This window comes from Vulpes vulpes, chromosome 15 (genome assembly GCF_048418805.1).
Source record: "Vulpes vulpes isolate BD-2025 chromosome 15, VulVul3, whole genome shotgun sequence".
NCBI classification, from domain to species: domain Eukaryota; kingdom Metazoa; phylum Chordata; class Mammalia; order Carnivora; family Canidae; genus Vulpes; species Vulpes vulpes.
Window position 1 is genome coordinate 72952677 of NC_132794.1, and position 19360 is coordinate 72972036.

Consider the following 19360-nt stretch of genomic DNA (forward strand, 5'->3'; position numbering starts at 1 on the left):
CTAATTAGCATTTGGCTTGGGCAAACCTTTTAACCTTGCAAAACTTCCATATCTTTATCTCTAAAATGGAAGTAGTAATTCCTGCTCTGCCAGCCTCAGATTATTGCAAGGATCATACGAGATAACACATAGGCATGTTTTTCAAAAACATAAGTTTAATAGAGATCAAGGTATTCATATTTACCTGTAAGGTTATATATAAAATATGTACTACCTATTTTTTGTTGTTGTCATTGGCGTTGTTCTTGCTGCTGCTGCTGCTGCTGTTGGGTTGTAATATGCTCTCTTTCTTTTCTTGGTAGACCTAGACCAGCAGTATTCAGAAAGCCAACTTTCTGGGAATCTGCCGTCATTGTACTATAGATATGCAAGAGAAATTTCCTGTCTGATAATTTGCCAGATAAAACAGCTGTTATTATTTTATCAGCCTCTGAAGGCCAGTAGCTTCAGAATAATAATAATCATAATCACTATCAATTTTTACTTTGTTCCAAGCGACTTTCTTTTTTTTTTAATCCTCACAATTACCTTGCAAAGTAATATTATCTCTTTTTAACATCAAGAAACTGAAGTTCAAAGAGCTATTTCATCTTGAACATCTCAGAGCTAGGAAGTGGAAGAGAAACAATTCAAACAAGGTTTTGGCTTTTTTTTCTTCTTTTTAAACTCCAAAACCTCTGCTTCCCCTTCAACTTCCCCCAATACCCCTCACTTTTGGTTGACTACCTAGGCCCCTGCTTAATTTTCTGAAATTTATTCACAACTCCAACAAATACCTGAAAACAAACCTTATCGTTTTCAGCATCAGTTAGTATTTAAGAGTGTATCTTGAGGTTTCCTGGCTGGCTCAGCCAGGAGAATGTGCAACTCTTGATCTCAGGGTCAGGAGTTCGAGCTCCATGTTGGGTATAGAGATTACAAAAAAATGAAACTTAAAAAAAGAAAAAAAGAATGTGTATTGTGGAACCAAACTAGGCAACCTACGTTCAACATTTTGTATCTTAAGCAAGTTACTTCCCTCCGTTAGCCATAAAGTGAGAGTAATAGTAGCACTACTCCTATAAATGAGTTAAATGAGTTAATATGAGTAAAGCACTTAGAATATAGTAAATACCTACTAAATGTTAATTAAATTAAAATTTTTAATTCATGTATAAGCCATTCTTCTAGCTTCTCACAATATTATGCACTGAGCCTATTTTAGTTATTTTTATTCTTTTAATAAAATGAGTATATTAGGGACACCTGAGTGGCACAGCCTGTTATGTGTGTGTCTTCAGCTCAGGTCATGATCCCAGGGTTCTGGGATCAAGCTCCGCATTGGTCTCCCTGCTCAGTGGACAGCCTGCTTCTCTCTCTCTCTCTCAAATAAATAAAATCTTTTTAAAAAGGATATATTAGGGATCCCTGGGTGGCACAGTGGTTTGGCCCCTGCCTTTGGCCTGGGGTGCAATCCTGGGGCCCCGGGATCGAATCCCACGTCGGGCTCCCGGTGCATGGAGCCTGCTTCTCCCTCTGCCTGTGTCTCTGCCTCTCTCTCTCTCTCTCTCTCTCCCCGACTATCATAAATAAATAAAAATTTAAAAAAAAAAAAGAAAAGGCAGTTTGATCAACAATACCTTATCCATTTGCTCTTAAGCCTCTAATAGGAACTAGACAGGCCTGATGCTTACAAGCCATCATAGACTCATCAGTTCTATGATTTATTTATGGTGACTTTAGTGAAATAATTGATGATGATGATAACGATGATGATGATGATGATCAGACACAAAGTAGTGAAGTGCTAATTTTGTATGGTTAGTGGTTATCAAGGATAAATTACAATTAACTTTTAATATAAGGAGCTTTTCTTCTAACCAGTCTTTGTTGGTAAATTCTCCCCCTACAGAAACCAGTGAAGGTGTATCCTTGCAACTGGGGAACACGAAAGATTTTATTATTTCATTTGACCTCAAGTTCTTGACAAATGGAAGTGTGTCTGTGGTTCTAGAGACCACAGAAAAGAATCAGCTCTTCACCATACATTATGTCTCAAATACCCAACTAATTGCTTTTAAAGAAAGAGACATATACTATGGCATTGGGCCTAGAACTTCATGGAGCACGGTTACAAGGGACCTGGTCACTGACCTCAGGAAAGGAGTGGGTCTTTCCAACACAAAAGCCGTCAAGCCAACCAAAATAATGCCCAAAAAGGTGGTTAGGTTGATTGCAAAAGGGAAAGGATTCCTCGACAACATTACCATCTCCACCACGGCTCACATGGCTGCATTCTTCGCTGCCAGTGACTGGCTGGTAAGGAACCAGGATGAGAAAGGTGGCTGGCCGATTATGGTGACCCGCAAGTTAGGAGAGGGGTTCAAGTCTTTAGAGCCGGGGTGGTACTCTGCTATGGCCCAAGGGCAAGCCATTTCTACTTTAGTCAGGGCCTATCTATTGACAAAGGACCATTTATTCCTCAGTTCAGCTTTAAGGGCAACAGCCCCTTACAAGTTTCTGTCCGAGCAGCATGGAGTTAAGGCTGTGTTTATGAATAAACACGACTGGTATGAAGAATATCCAACCACACCTAGCTCTTTCGTTTTGAATGGCTTTATGTATTCTTTAATCGGGCTGTATGACTTAAAAGAAACTGCAGGGGAAAAACTCGGCAAAGAAGCGAGGTCCTTGTATGAGCGTGGTATGGAATCCCTGAAAGCCATGCTCCCCTTGTACGACACTGGCTCAGGAACCATCTACGACCTCCGCCACTTCATGCTTGGCATTGCCCCCAACCTGGCCCGCTGGGACTACCACACCACCCACATCAATCAGCTGCAGCTACTCAGCACCATCGATGAGTCCCCAATCTTCAAAGAATTTGTCAAGAGGTGGAAGAGCTACCTTAAAGGCAGCAGGGCAAAGCACAACTAGAGCTCAGAACCAAAATGATCTTGCAGCCTCTGCCCTGCACAGAGACCATAGGCTCCGTCTCAGCAGAGCATAGGCACATTTTAAAAGGTTGTGTACTAGGTTTGTGTGGATTACATCGAAGTGTTAGATGCACCCCGTCTTCTGGTAATTGCATTCTATGAGTTGGGTGTTTCAAAACATGGCACTTGGAGCAGAAAAGTGTTTAGTCGATGGCTGAACATGATATATAACTTTGCCTTGCTTATCACCGTCTACAGTTGTGCAGACAGTCCAGTCCCTCTGGGCCTGGGGAAGACACTGGTAAGTAGCTGTTACTGGCCGGTCGTCTGGCACTTACCTGAAAACTTAGTATGGGTCTCTTTTAAAATGTGATGATTTATGTTTTTGTTGGAAACAAACTTTAAAAAAAATAATGTGCTGTAATACAGTAAATGTGTACTCGCAGCCTGAATAGTGGACCGTGTGCAACTTTTTTAAATGATGTTTCTTTTCTACAGATTAATTTCTTGGCGAATTTCGTGTTGCATTTCTTGAATTTGTTATATATGGAGAATATTTTGAATGTATGGTTTTCTTGAAATGTGTGAATTAAAAACACAACCAGTGTTCAGGCTTCACAGTTATATAATGTAAGCACAACTAAAACAAAACTTGTTGACTGCACAAGAAATCACAAAAATGTTATGTTTTATGAAACTTGATCTACAATCAGTAAAGATTTGATAATCAGTCTATCCCTCGCCATCCCCACTGCGATGGTTTCTTTTTGTCACTGTCTAGAATTCTGTTTCATTTCAGATTGCACTTGAGAGTTTTGTCTCTTTTGGGGAGACATTTTTGGGACATTGTGGAAATTTTATTTGAGAAAGGAGCTAGTCCACCCTCACCACCCTTTAAAGAAAAATACTTTGTCAAATATTACATACAAGAATCATAGCAGGTGTTTTCCCTACTTTTAGATCATTCTTGGTCATTGACATTGACTCTGCAGTTGTCAATGGTCAATGTTTTTCCTTTGCAATTTTAATTATAAATTATTTCAGCTCTTGGGTAGAAGGGATTGATGCTACCACATTTGCTGTACGTGAGTAACCAAGACCTTTATTTGGATTTTATATCCCACTATACCTTACCTCACATAAATACGTTTCACAGCCCTTGTATCCTGGGCAGTGTCTGCTATAGGGCTTCAGGCATCATCCAAATCAAGCGAGGTCGATTTTGTTGTTTTTGTTTGAATGTACGACAGTACACTAAAGCAACACTGTAAGTTATACAGGTTGAAATATGAGACCCCACACTTTTCAGGAGACTGAGTCTGACAAACACATTGCAATTTGTCTGTGACCTGTATCAAATGCACATCAAGAGCCACATGGGCACTTGCCTAATATTCCAGCATAAATTGAACTCAGCCTACCAACACTACTTAGAAACCAGAAAACATATACATATATATGAATATAGTAAACATGCAAAATATAATATGTATTAGTGGCAAAGAGAGCAGGATCAGAGAAGACAATATAGATGTACACTGAAGACAAACTGGCCACGGTAGAAGAAGCTTAAACTCCCAAGTTACATGACCACAACTCTCTTCTGCCCACAACACGACGGTTGTGGGTTTTTTAAGTTTCCCGCTGGCTTTTGACCTTTGTAGTTCTTACACATTATTAGATGCCTCCACAAGACTATCTGGACTCCTTTTTTTATTTCCGTGCTCCAACATGAACTTTCTCCAGTCAGGAAACCCTTTACCCGTTATCTTACTTCTTACTGAGAACGGTCCAGACTTCGGCCTTGTGTTTGCATACTGGTACTTCAGACTAAGGGAATCCATGAACACAGCATGGTACTGTTCCGCGACAAATATCAGTGCCTTAACAATGTGGCTGTCCTTTTCCACTGAAAAAGGAAAGACATTTTGATCTAGAAATGGCATTGCTGTTTCACTGCTGTTGGTTTCACACTGCCTTCCACGTTGCAACAGCAACTTGATTTTTCTTGTGATCCCAGAATTTTCTAAGAGGATGAGCTGAACCTGCAGCAGCACCACCAGTGTACACCAGTGGTTCTCAAGCTTTAGGCTGCCTCTGAATCACCTGGTTGATTACTGAGCTACAGATTCCAGATAGTCACTAAATCTGCCTGCAAAGCATGACAGTCTGCATTTTTAACAAGCATTCAGATAATTCTGGTGCAGGTGATCTGGGGGGCAGACATTCAGGAACACTGCCCAAGACCATCAATTGCATTTTTGTTCCGAAACACCTACAGAGTTCTTTGGGTTTTTAATCATGTAAGATGTTTACTTATTCTGAGCTTAGAGAGAATGGGGAAGGTGTTTTAAAGTTTTATTTTGTTTTGTTTCATTAAATTTTTCTTTGTTTCCAGGTAATGGGTATTTGTTTTGTACGCTTATCTTGAGTTAGCTTTGCTGTTAAATTAAATCTGTTGCCACTTCAGTTGTAAAACCAGCCAAAAGTTTCCAGACAGAGGTCAAGTTTGACCCTTTAGGATCGTTGTACATAAAGGCTTCATCCAAAAACCATCCAGTGTATGTGAGCAAATAGAGAAATGACACAAGCACAACTCTCCAGATGTGGCAGTCCTTTCCTTGGCCAGCGCGCGGACTCTCGCTGAAAGCTGCTGTTTTCATCCTTGTTGCAATTGTTGTTCTTGTTTCTCCTCCATTGTACATGTGGGTTAGAGACCATGTGTCAAATATGCAATAAAGTGTTTACCGGATGCCCTTCCAAAGGGTGGTCCTTGTAAAGCTGTACAGACTTTGCGGTTTAAGCACAATGTGCACATGTTAGTTTTCTATACAGCAAAACTTGATTTTTTGCAGATGGAAAGGTATTTTGTTTCTATACAAAGTAAATGGATTGTTTGTGCTTAATGTAAAGCTGCTTTATAAAATTGTAAAATAAAGTTTTTATCTTAAAAGGAATATGCCTGGATAATTTGTTCCTTCTCTAAGGTTTTTTTGAGCCCAGCAAGTGGATTTCTTGACCATTTTCTGTTCAACCTGTGACAACTAGTCAGGCAACAGATGTTCGTGAGCAGTTCAGGCCCTGTAAGGCAAAGTGCCGAAGAGCCTGTCACGGGTCTCACCCCCAGAAGATGTGATGGACAGGGACACGATGTCCAGAGAACAGCTTTGGAACGATAAAATGCCAAATTGTGTGGTCAGTCAGGGAAGGTGTGGAGGAGACAAAGCCTAAGTGGGGCCTTCAGGCCCAGGTACCAGGTAGAGGAAGAAGAAGGGGTAATGAGCAAAATTGGGGTGCCGCGGCAGCTCTGAAGGTGCCCTTAGGCTATTCAGGTTGGTTACCATTTTTGCCTGATTTGAATTTATTTGAAAGTTTGTCCTTCCTGTATTTTCTATAATTGCCCCTTCTCCAGAACAATAAGCATTACTTAATCTTCTCCCCCTCTTCTTCTCAGAGGGTAATGATACAGGCTCCCCAAATACAAATAAAACCAGAGACCAGTCTGGGTTTATACTATGTTTCCTTGGCACAGTATTTTGGGGGTTATAAGCATTCTGCACCATTTGTATGATGGAATTCCAATGGATCACCAACCACTTGCTAATCAACATCCGTGGCAACTCTCTCCCCTCTCTCATCCCCAGTTGGGATACAGCCATAGGTTACAAGCAGTTCTTGGTTTGGATGAGGTCTCCGTCTTGCTTTGATTTTGCTATTTATAGCCAAACTGTTAATACATTGGCCATTCCACGTTAGCACACTAAACGCCATATATTTGCCTCCCTATTGCCCTCGAGAGGGGCCAGACCCTCCTAGACATGGCGGTGGACTTAGCCCATAGTCTGATGAGCTCTTCCTCCCAGAGAAAGCCTCCTCCTCCATGGGACTGTGACAGCCACTGTGTGTCGCATGACCCTGCCACCTCTTAGCCAGGACCCCTGGACTAGGGGTGAGGCCCTCAGTCAAGCTGGGCCAGTGAGCCTCTTGCCCAGAATCCAAAATCGAGAAAGATTAGAAACCTGAAGCAGATACAGTGAAAAGCAGGGATGAAATCAGAACCTCGACAGTGCTCCAGGCCCTGGATCCGGTGCATTTCTGAGGCCAGCTGCGTCCCTCAGTGTCAGGAGCTTCTAGTATATTCTTAGGATGCGTTCCTCTGTGTGCTGAAGTTGGCTGGGCTTGATTTACGTTACTTAGAATAATAAGCACTGATTAATGACACCATGCCTGTGTTACAGAGAAAAGTATAATGTAAATTCTACATTATAGACCTCTTCCTCCAATCTGGACTATATTTACTAGGGCTGCCATAACAAAGTACCATAGACTAAGTGGGTTAAGCAACAGAAATTTATTTTCTCACATCTCTGGAAGCTAAATTCAAAATCAAGGTGTCAACAGGTTTGGTTTCTTCTGAGGCCTCATTTTTTGGCCTGTAGACAGCTGCCTCACTGTGTCCTTGCATGGTCGTCCCTCTGTCCTATTGCCTTCTTATATGGACACCAGTCATACTGAATTCAGCCCCATTCAGATGACCTCATTTTCCCTTAATTACCTTTTTAAACGTCCTATCCCCAAATATAGCTGAGGTCCTAGGGGTTAGGACTTCAACATGGATTTGGGGGGAAGGAAACAATCAGCTGCTAACAACCACTCTTCACTCTTAAGTGCAGAGAAACAGAACAAGCCAAGGTCTCCATTTAATTAGTTGATAGCCAGCAGAGGCCAAAACTCCTAGATCTTTAGGGAATATCAAGTGGGCAAAAATCTACACTCGAGGGGCACATGGATGGCTAAGTGGTTGAACATCTGCCTTTGGCTCAGGGCATGATCCCAGGGTCCTGGATGGAGTCCCGCATCGGGCTCCCTACAGGGACCCTGCTTCTCCTTCTGCCCGTGTCTCTGCTTCTCTCTCTCATGAATAAGATCTTAAAAAAAAAAAAAAAAATCTACACTTGAGGCTTGGCCATTGTTAGCATCAGGAACCTGCTCTACCCCCATGGCCTCGAACTGTCTTGTAATACAGTCCAGTGAGAGAGACTAATCGATCTTCAAGTTTTATAAACTCATAAAAGGTAACCACTAAACTTAATCAGTGGTGTTAAAAAAGTCCACAGACCCAAACATCAGCTGCCAGATTTTTATTCTTCCTACCCTGTGACATTACCTTTAGCCCATCCTGAATACGGAAGTTGGAGGTATAAAAAACAGATAAAGAGTGCATCAGAATTGCAAGTTGTGGTGAGATGTGTTTAATGACATCTTTTTATAAAAAAAATCTCAAGTCTGCATTATTGCAACTGTTACAAATAGTTAACAATATAGGGATAAAATACTGCTTTTCATTACACCAACCCATCAAAGATGTCAAACTGAAAATGGATGTGAATTTAAATGCTGTATCAATGATGAATTTGAATGTTTGCTGTTCACTTTCTGGTGAAAAGAGCTACATTTGCCATCTGGTGAGCACGATTGGTAACGTGTGGCGCGCTGCATTTCCTGAATGTTAAGTAGCAGCAACACTGTAATTTTGCTAATCCTTTTCCAGGAGTAGAAGGATTTTGGAAAATGACAGGGCAGCAAAGCAAACCAAGGGGGAGCTGTAGCAAAGAGAACAGCAAAAGGGGAGGGGGAAAAAAAACCCCGTGAAGCCTCCCTAGAACTGATGGCAAACACACAGTTGAGATAAAGATATTATGGGGCAACCCCAAGCTCGTGGCATCCGAGCTCCCCACCCCCTGGAAGAGCTGGTACTTTCTTGGGGTTCTGCTCTGTTCTCATCTGTACCTTGTGAAAGCACTGAAATAAGAAAGGCTGCTCCTTTTCAGTTTAGAAAAATCTAGCCAAGAGCGGTAATCTCTTTGGGGACTAGAAGAAGGAAATAAATCCTTGGGACCAGGTGGGGGTGGGGGTGTCTTGGCAAAAGTGCACAGTTTTGATTTAATGCCTGTTACTTTGTCTTTCCTCTTTAACACCAGTGAAATTAAATCTCTGCAATTCAATTGAATATTGAGTGGGAGGCCCCAAAGTAATTCTCAAATCCCATCAATGGTGTGACAAGGTAAGGGAGGAGAGCGTATCTTGTCAACTCCTGCAGGCAGCAGAGAGGCACTATCTCCATCTGGAAGTGCCCAGCAGAAGATGCTCCCCGGGTAAGTGCCGGGGCCCTTGAAGGAGTATTCTGGGTCCTTGCTATCTGACTACAGCAGATGCTTGATGATCTTTGCTTAAGGTTAGGGGTAGGGAACAAGCACCATTCTAGGCGCTCCCCAAACTCTCACAGCTTACGTGAGTGAAGGCCTGACTCTAAGAGGGGATGACGAAACAACACCGTTTAGGTAACTTGCTCAAGGTCAGGCAGTTGTTTCCACTGAACACTTACTGACACCTTCCTGCCAGCCCTGAGCAACCTGCCAACAGGAGAAGTGGAATAGATGCCATTCCTGCCCTGAGTCACAGCCTGGAATGCTCTCCCTCCCGTAGGCCTGGGGTAGCCTTAGCTTTCCCAAATCCAAGACCAAGCAGTAGTGGCAATATAACTGCGAAAGCGCCTGGTGAGACGTGGTTGGATTAAGGGCAGCCGTGCAGCTGATGGACACTGTGCAGGGTGAGGGGCGGGCAGGGGCCGGGACAACCTCAGGGGGACGGTGACTGGTGGTTCGCCGGCTGAGATGGGAGGTCTAAACGTGTGCACAGGGGTGTTCTGCAGACCGGGCCCCCCCACACAGGCCTAAGCTGGGCCTAAGAGCAGTGCCTTTTTGCAGAAGGGCTATTACTTGACAAACCAAGGTCTGGAAGCCAGGTTCCGTGTCCTGAACCACCCACCCCAGGCCGTGACCACCTCACTCGCTCCTGGCTCCCCGCCCCCCCAGCCGTCCCACACAGCGCCCAACCTGGGCCGCAGCTCTTCCTGGGATGAGAAAGCCCCAGCAGATGAGAAAATCAGCCCATCTCACTTGCAGGCTCTATCAGACCTGCTGAAATTGGTACTTGCGCCACTAAATGATTAGAAGAGTCCAGAAATGGGAGGTTATTTCTCGATCAAGGCTCCTCGGCATGTGCCCCATTTCAGCATCCCTGGGTTGTCTCGTTACATTAGACTTTGAGGGCCCAGCATTAGAGCCCCGTCGGTAGCCTCTCTGCAACCCCCTCCTGCTGTTGACTGCCTTCCCTAACGGACTTCCAGAAGCTCTATCACAGAGGAGGGTGTAACGGAGCGTGTGCGTGTGGGCAGGCATGCACCCAAATGCACGTGAGAGAGCTGGAAGGAGGCACAGGGAAGGTGCCAGGCACCCTGCTGGCTGCTGGGGATGCAGTGGGTAAGAGCGAGCCCCTGCCCTCTGCAAGTCTGCCAGGAACGGATTCAGGGGGTCGATGTTTTTATTCTTGGTGTTGGAAATCTGACAAATGCCAGATCCGGGTTTGGATTCATGAGATCCTAAAGAACTTTCCTACATCCAACTTTATAGAGTTTATCCTCAGGGTGGTCCTAAGGGGAGGGCATCTGCTTTCAGTGCGGGAGTCTGGTCCACGGACTGGGGGCTGGGCCGTGAAACCCACCGTCGGTCTCCTCATGTGCTGTCATCCTGGCCTGTGTGGGAGTCTAGAAGGGAGGCCCAGGGTCAGCGTGGGAAGGGCCCTGCGTGTCTCCTTCGGCCACGGCCTTGCTGGAAGGGGGCACTTCCCTCTGGGATTCTGTTCCTCTTTGGTTATCAGTCCCCTATGTCATCACAGCTGAGCTCTTACTGACAGGACAGAAGAAAGTGACCCAAACACCACCCAAAGGCCTGCCTACTGGCGCCTGGCTGCCTTGTTTCAAGCTGGGTTTTTATTTAAAGAAAATTGAATGTCAAAAGGAAAAGAATATCCTCTTATTTTTTTAAGATTTTATTTATTTATTCATGAGAGACACAGAGAGAGGCAGAGACCCAGGCAGAGGGAGAAGCAGGCTCTATGCAGGGGAACCTGATGGGGGCCTCGATCCCAGGACCCCGGGATCACGCCCTGAGCCGCAGGCAGATGCTCAACCCCTGGGCCACCCAGGCGCCCCAGGGATACCCTATCTTAAGGTGCCATTCTTCATAAACTTTTAAGAATGATCATTTTTTAAATTTTGTTCTCAGGAAAACCCAAGCAGAGTCTTTCACCCTTGAGAACCCCCACCCCACCCCAGCCTTTCATTTCTGTATTGCTTGAGAGAGACTAGCCCAGTGCTCCCCAGGCCTCTCCACAGCTCAGTGACACCAGCTGTGTGGACATAGGGTCTCAGAGGCAGGGGCGGGGTGGGAGTAAGAAGTGGAGTATGGGGGTCATTGCAGGCACCCAGGTGAGACGCGAGGTGGCCTGGTGAGATGTGGTTGGATTAAGGATAGATGTGCAGTGGATGGGCTGGCTGTGCAGGGTGAGCGACAGGGAGGGAGCAGGGCAGCCCCGAGGTGTGGGTGACAGGAGGGCCCCCGGCTGAGATGGGAGGCCTCATGTGTGCTCAGGGGTCTTCTGCAGACCAGGTCCCTTCTTGGACCTACGAGCAGTGCCTTTTCCAGGGGTATCTGAGGGTATATGGAGGTAAAAGGATTGTGTGTGTGTGTGTGTGTGTGTGTGTGTGTGTGTGTTGCACTACCCGAGCCACTTCATTCGCCAGTGGGATTTCACTCCTGCCGCCTTGTAACCCTGTGTCTGTGTAGACAGCAGACATTGTCTTAGACCAAAAATCAGATGCTTAAAACTCTCCAGTGGCTTCCCATTGCCCAAACCCAGAATCCAAATTCCTCCCCAGACCTGGGAGGCCCTTGGGAGCTGCCCCCGCCCCCACCCGACGCCCCGATCTCGCCTCTCCCCTGTTACCGCTCTCCACACTCCACGCTCCATACTGAGGGCCTCTTGCAGGGCCAAGCTCCAGGGCATTCGGGCATTTGCACAGCCATCCTCCCGCCTGGACCTCTTTCCCAGGTTTTCAGGGGTGGCTGCTTCTCCTTGTTCAGACGTCACCTCCAGTCTCAGGTCCTTGTGCCTCCTCTGAGTGCCCAGCTAAGGTAGCCTCCCAGACACCCTTGCCACAGCACCCCACTTTATATGTGTGTGTAGCCTTTCTCACCAGCAGCCTTCACGTGTGGATTCACCTGTGCACTGTCCCCCCGGCCCCCACCGCCCGCTAGACTGCAGCCTCTTTAACAGAGGGGCTTGGCTCTTTGGTCTCTACCTTATCCCTAGCACCTAGCCCAGAGCCCGTAAGTGAGCTCCATAAATGGTGCACGGGTGGGTGAATGAATGAATGAATGAATGGGTGCATGCAAGCTTCAAAGAATTGAGGGGGTTGGGAACTAGCTTTCTCCTACAACTCTCTGACGGAGCTCCTTATGCCCTCCAACATCGGCATAGCGTCGCCCAGGAGCTTGCTGGGAATGAAGAGTCTTAGCTCCACACAAACCTGCTGCAGCAGAGTCAGCATTTTACCAACATCCCCAGGCAGTCGGTGTGGGTGGGGTTTTTTTTTTGTTTGTTTAATTAATTAATTAATTAATTTATTTGTTTGTTTGTTTGTTTGTTTATTTCAGTGTGGGTGTTAAAGTGTGCACTGTGCACTGCCCGGTGCACTGAGGCTCAGGACTGCCTGAGTCTGAAAGTTCCCTGGGAGTCGAACAAAACACTGGTGCCTGCTCCCCACCCCGCCCCGGATTCCCATCTGACCTGTTCTTGGGGGGCCTGGTGCCCAGACCATTGTAAAGTGCAGCCCAGGTGAAGAACCAGGGAGGGGTCTGGGGAGCTTTCCTGCTGACAAGCAAAAAACAAAGCTGGAGGAATGGTAAGGCTTGATGAGGGTGGGAGAAAGAAAGGGAAACGCTTGCCTCCCACCTGGGGTTCAGCTGTCAGCGGGGCGCTTGTTTGCCCTTACTGGTTATATGGGAGCACCCTTCTCTTGGTTCCTAAGGTGCTCTGGGCCCTCTTTCCCTCCTCTTCATGGTGCTCTCCGACCGGGAGGGCTGTGTCTCCTCCATCACACCGGGGCATTACCCAGGATGGGCACTAAACTGTGGTCAGATAAGGACCTCCCGAAGTCTTCTCACTTTCTCCATCCCCTGAAACAAACCCGTTCTCCAGAGCCCCCCACGAAGTTCTATGATGGGTGCTCGGCAGGGAAGGTGGGTCAGGGTCAGGGTGGGCCTAGGGCGTGTGAGCATGCCGGTGTGTGCCGTTGCCCGTGTGCACGCTCCCACACACTCCCTGCCAGCCTGCCCACCCCCTTGGGAAATCCAGAGCTCCTCTCAGGCCTGGTGAGCCCAACAGACCCTCTGGACAACAGCTGGAGGGGGGTAGGAGGAACAGAAAACCAAGAGAAATTAGGAAAATCTCACTCAGCTGCTGGGTCTTCAATGGAAATGAGTCTCTGCCCATGCTGGAATCACACAGAAAGAATCTGAGGACAGGACTCCTGCCCCTTCGCCCAGTGATGCTTCTGGTTCAAATGCAGACCCAGTGGCAAGCTGTTGTCATGTCAGCTTCCTGAGTGAATGGAGTGACCAGATCCTTTGTTGGGACTGGGTTGCTCGGTGGGAGGTAGCACAGCCGCGGGCCCAGGGCCAGGGATGGAGGAGGATGGGAGAGACCTGCCTGTGGGCCACACCACCCTCACCAGGTGTCCTTCCTGGGCGACTGCCACCTGCCACAATTCTTGCCTCCCGCTCTGGCTCCCCGTGTCCTCCAAAGCAGCCTCTTAAGGAGCAGAAGAAATCACTAATGGGAGGCTTTCTCTCTGGCTCCCGATGCTCACTTTGCACCACCTCCTCAAATCAACGGGCCCACCCCTCCAGGGACAGCCCCAGCCCCTGCCTGAGCCATAGCACGTCCCATGGTGCATCGTTAGTTTTCACCACTAACCGAATTAAACTGGACCGAGAGGGAAAGGTGAGCAGAGCTCAGCCCTGGGCCTCTCTTCTGCCAACGGCACAAAATTTCTCCAGGGACCCGCAGGGCCCCCTGTCCCACCTTGCTGAGCTTTGTGGGGTGAGGGGGAGAACCTTCAGAGAACTCTATAAAAGTCAGGCACTCTTTCATCAGAAAAATGCCCAGACACCTGATGGGATGAGCACTGGGTGCTATGCTATATGTTGGCAAATTGAACTCCAAAAAAGAAAAAAAAAAAAAAGAAAGAAAAGAAAAGAAAAATGCCCAGAGAATTTTAGATGCATTTCAGGGTCTCATTATCCCTGCCCACAATTGTTAAGCCTCCAGATAGCCTGAATTTCACCTAAGATCTGGAGAGGATCCATGAACCCCAAGTGAAAAATTGCTTTGTTTATATTTGAAAATATAAACTCACAAGCCTTGGGAAACCTGACAGGTAAAATGATTGTAAGTGACTAATCGGGTCAGTGGGTGATAAGGAATGCTGAGGACTGTGGCTAAAATGGAGCATTTAAAATCATTTCAAAAAAAACAAAAAAATAAAAATAATCATTTCAAAAATTGAATTATTATTGGATGAGCCAGACAAGACACATCTTTATTTATTTATTTTTAAGACACATCTTTAGACTAGAATTAGCTCACGTCTTACCTGTGTGTTGTCATAGGACCTTCTAGGTATATAAACCTGCCCCAGCCTCCAACTGATACTGAGATCTACCTATTACCCAACCCCAATCATTCCTACTGCAGCACATGCCACTTTCCCCTTGGTCTTACTCGATAAGAGTTTTCTCTTTGCTTTTCTTTTGTGCTGCTCCCAGTTCTTGCAGGAGTCTGTCTACTTACTCCAAGGCCCAGGTTAAACAGCATTTCAGCCATGCAGTGGCCCTGACAGCCAGACCTACATCCCTCCACCCTTTAGTTGTTATGGGTGTCCTGGGGGAGCCCTGATGCACCACCCTGTGCTCCTGGAGCCCTCTGACTCAGTTGTCAATAGTGGGGGGAATGATTTGGTCTCCTAGGGACATCTGGCCATGTCTGGAAACATTTTTGATGGTCATAATTTGGGACAGGGTGCCACTGGCATCTAGTGTCAGAGGTCAGGGATGTCGCTGAACATCCTATGATGCACAGGACAACCCTCCTCCTCCCCACAAAAATCACCTCGCCTGTTAATAGTGCCACGGTTGAGAAACCCCGACCTGAGCTGGCCCTGAATGAGCTCCTGGAGGGCAGGGCTGTGCCTTGGTTAATGCCCTGCTCTCAGGGCCTGTAACACAGGGTCTGGCAGGCAAAAGGACCTCAGGGCAGGTATGTTGATAAGGTGAGACACATCACGGTGAGACGATGGGCACATGGTGAGACGATGGGCACAAGAGCAAGAGCTGGGGACACCTGGGTGGCTCAGTCAGTTGGACGTCTGCCTTCAGCTCAGGTCATGATCTCAGGGTTCTGGGATACAGCCCTGTGTAGGGCTCCTAGCTCAGCAGGGAGGCTACTTCTCCCTCTCCCTCTGCCCACCCCGCCCCCAACACTCATGCTCTCTCTCTCTCTCAAATAAATAAAATCTTAAAAAGAGAGAGAGAGAGAAAGAGCCAATGTTAGCCCCAGAAGCACACAGCTGAGTCCAGGAGGTGACCTCCAGCCCGCTGGCCCTCCTCCACGCAGACCACTCAACTAAGGCCATGCGATGAGTTTGCCACGAGGGGCTTCATGGGCTTAGAATTGTTTGTTTATTTTTTATTTTATTTTATTTTTTTCTTTAGAATTGTTTGTTTAGTTGGACTCTTTAGGTTGTAAGAACAGAAGTGTACCCAGGGCTCCTTGGGAGATGCAACGATTATTCACTGTGAAGAGACATGAGTAGAAACGCAGGCCTTAGCAAAAGCAGAGCGCCGGGAAGGGCTAGGTTGGGAGCCAGGACCCTGGCACTGACTTTTCAGCAGATACAGAGAAAGCCCTGTCACTTCTACACCGCCCATGCCACCCGGATCCAGGGTTCATCCAGGCTCTTCTGCTTACGCTTGACCTGGGCCCTTCCAGGCCAGCTGAGCCAGTATCCACAGAGCCTAGGGCACTTTTTAAGTGAAAATATTTTAACTTCTTTTAAAATCAGAAGGGAAAAAAAAAAGAATATGATGATATATAATAAAAGAATATAAAATAATGAATGTAGCCTAGATGGGGTCCCTCTCTGTGCCAATGCAGTCATGTAATTTTTAAAATATTTTTGAGAGGCCTGCCCATTGAGGCACACCGCCCATCACACTTCCGGATCCTTCTACACTGTGACCTTGAAGGTGCACCTCCTGCGTGGGCCAGCTCTCCTTGCTTGTTAACGAAAATTCCAGAGAATGCCCTGGAGCCCTGGAGACAGTCTGAATACAAACGTGTATCTAGGAAGTCTGCTGACTTTGATGAATTTTCCTTGGGAAAGTGTTTTCCGGAATGGACTCCATTAGGTCAATTTAATTCCTTGATCAATTTTCTATAAAGCTCTGTTAAGCTATTTCCAATGTTTTCACTTTTTCATTTCGACTTGATTGAAACTATTCTCACTGGGACCGATTCTTTTTCACTTAAATTTTATATCAGAAATTTGGCCCATAGATCAAATTTTTGCCAATAGCAAAGTTCACTGATGAGAGTGTCTGTGGTGGCAACTTTCCTCTTGTGAGCTTTATTTCTACCAAATCTGTTGTCCAAGGTCCAATTTTGTTCTGAGTTTTGTCAAGAACGTTGGATTCTTTCATGAGTTCTAGTAGATTACGAATTATCTAATGTAGCCATCTTAGTTTTTCTATGCATTGGATACAGTCCTTAGGATTTGGGGGCACCTGGGTGCCTCAGTAGGTTAAGAATCCGCCTCCAGCTCAGGTCATGATCCCGAGATCCTGGGATTGAGTCCCATGTAGGTGCTCCTTGCTTAGCAGAGGGGCCTGCTTCTCCCTCTCCCTGTTCTCCCTCTGCCCCTCCCTGATCATCCTCATCTTACACTCTCTAAAATAAATAAAAATCTTTAAAATAATAATCTTTAGAATTTGTAACTATTTCTCAGTTTAAACCACAAGAAAACCGTGAGGACACTTAGGAGCTGGAGAGGCAGGGTGACAAAGGCAGAGCCAAGAGAGAAGTTGAGCAGCAATCTTAAGGGTGTCCTGGAGGGGGAGGAGGCATCCATGGGAGGCTCAAAACGTTCTTCTCTGTTCTAGCCCGTCCTTGTCTACTCTTATGTGGTAGGTTGACTACCCTTGGGTCAACTGTGGGTAAGAGGGAGCCCTTGGTACGTAAGATGGTCTGGAGCTGCCACTGAGGTACGCTCTGGGGCTAGCCAGTGTTCCTTAGGAAGGAGCTGAGGCATGATACTGGGGGTCCTGAGCCTTGGCAAGAATAGTTTCCATCTGGGGATCCCTGGGTGTCTCAGTGGTTGAGCATCTGCCTTTGGTTCAGGTTGTGATCCCAGGGTCCTGGGATCCAGTCCCGCGTCGGGCTTCTCGCATGGAGCCTGCTTCTCCCTCTGCTTGTGTCTCTGCCTCTCTTTCTGTGTCTCTCATGAATAAATACGTAAAATCTCAAAAAAAAAAAAAAAAGGGATAGTTTCCATCTGGATGGTCCTGTCTGTGTCATGAAGCACCCCCCCACACACACCTGTACTATTCACATGATTTCTAAGCAGTGCTGTGAGTGTGAGGCAGATGGTATCACCTGCACTTTATGGATGACAAAGGAAATAAAGCAGGCAGGGTGGGTCCTCTTGTTTTATATGCAGTGATTTCCCCATTATGTCTCAGAGCCTCTAAAAAGTGAGGGAGTGAGGCTTCTGCCTAACACTTCACAGTTAGAGAAGTTTCCTGACGCTTCTGGGGCCTGAAAGAGCACAAAAGGAGGTCCACCTACTTTATGTCTAAATATTAGTAACTAATCAGGCTCATGGTCCCTAAAAGGGAAATGTTTTCTCCTCCTACCTTAACAAATATACCTTAAAAGTGACAAAAGTGGAAAGTGTTTTTACAAATGACTGAAAAATGGCCAAAAGTCAGTAAAATAACCAAAAATGACTGCACATGATCATTGCTGTGGATATCAGTGTTCAGCTGAAGGGCTAATGATGTTTGCAAGAACAGTAAACACACATTATACATTGATTTATTTCATGAAATTTGTCTCCCTTTATTTCAACAAAATTAATTAGGCAACAACATAATTATAATTCACAACGTGATTACAGAATCACTAACAAAATTTTCTTTTATTGGAGGAAATGCCAAATGAGACCATCTTTCTTGAATTCATAGACTGTTTTCCTTTAAATTCTGTATGTGAAACTTCAATTTTCTGAGACAATAACAACTGGAATTATCAATACATTCCTTACAGGAGTACTTAGATCCAGAAGGGAACCATAAGTTTTATTTATTTATTTATTTATTTATATTTTATTTATTTATTCATGAGAGACAGAGAGAAAGAGAGAGAGAGAGAGAGAGAGGCAGAGACACAGGCAGAGGGAGAAGCAGGCTCCATGCAGGGAGCCCGACATGGGTCTTGATCCCAGGACCCCATCCCAGGACCCCAGGATCACGACCTGAGCCAAAGGCAGACGCTCAACCACTGAGCCACCCAGGTGTCCCTGTTACAATCTCTTTAATTGAGACTTTGCCTTAATCTAGAGTGCCCTGAACATAGTCACTAAAACCTGGACTATCAGAATGTGAACCTCCTCCTTTATTGTCTTATGAGCATTTTACTTCTGTTTTCTAATTATATTTTACTGGAATGTCACATTTATTGCATAATTTCTATGAAGGCCCTTACTACACATTTAAAAAATCCATTTTCTCTAAACATTTAAAAATATTTTCAGCATCTTAAAAAGTGACACAGCCAATTAAGCTCTGTTTATTTTTGAAAAATAACCTTTTGTCTATGCTGTTAACGGCCCAGCAAGCAACAGTTCACACCGTGTAATTACAGATAGCACAAATTTAAAGAATATCCTTCATTTTCCGTCAAAGACCATGCTTTGCTCTTTACTGGAGGATGTGCTGTTTACCTGAGCTCTTCTAGTTATGTGGTATCTCGTCCAAATGACATCTTGATTCCTTTAGCAGCATTTTGCTGGCATTCCCATCAAGTGTATGACTGATTGTAAGGTCAGTTTTGATAAGTGTTTCATCAAGATGTTCAGTCTTGGGACAGACCCAGAAAATATCATATATAATAGTTGAATTTGGATGCCTGGGTGGTTCAATGGCTGAGCGCCTGCCTTCCGCTCAGGGTGTGATTTCAGGGTCCTGGGATCGAGTCCCACATCGGGCTCCCCAGGGGGCACCTGCTTCTCCCTCTGCCTGTGTCTCTGCCTCTCCCTCTGTCTGTCATGAATAAATAAATAGAATCTTTTTTTTAAAAAAAAAAGATGTGAAAAATAATCATATTTTTTCTAAAATATTTAAAAAGTTACCTATTACATCTTAAAGGCCAAATACAAATCCTAAGTAATGAATACCAAAACTTGAAATAAAAGTAACTTAACCTGG

At 45.7% G+C, this 19360-nt stretch overlaps 1 protein-coding gene across 7 annotated transcripts in view; it reads left to right on the forward strand.

The window, feature by feature from the left end:
- Positions 1 to 5872, forward strand: part of GLCE (glucuronic acid epimerase) — a 115670-nt gene extending 109798 nt beyond the window's left edge. For all 7 annotated transcript variants that reach the window (XM_072738977.1, XM_072738971.1, XM_072738973.1 and 4 more), the window contains one exon: positions 1892 to 5872. In XM_072738977.1, coding sequence (XP_072595078.1) covers positions 1892 to 2916 — 1025 coding nt within the window. In that variant the 3' untranslated portion in view covers positions 2917 to 5872. The remainder of the gene's footprint in view (positions 1 to 1891) is intronic.
- The last annotated feature ends 13488 nt before the right edge of the window (positions 5873 to 19360 follow it).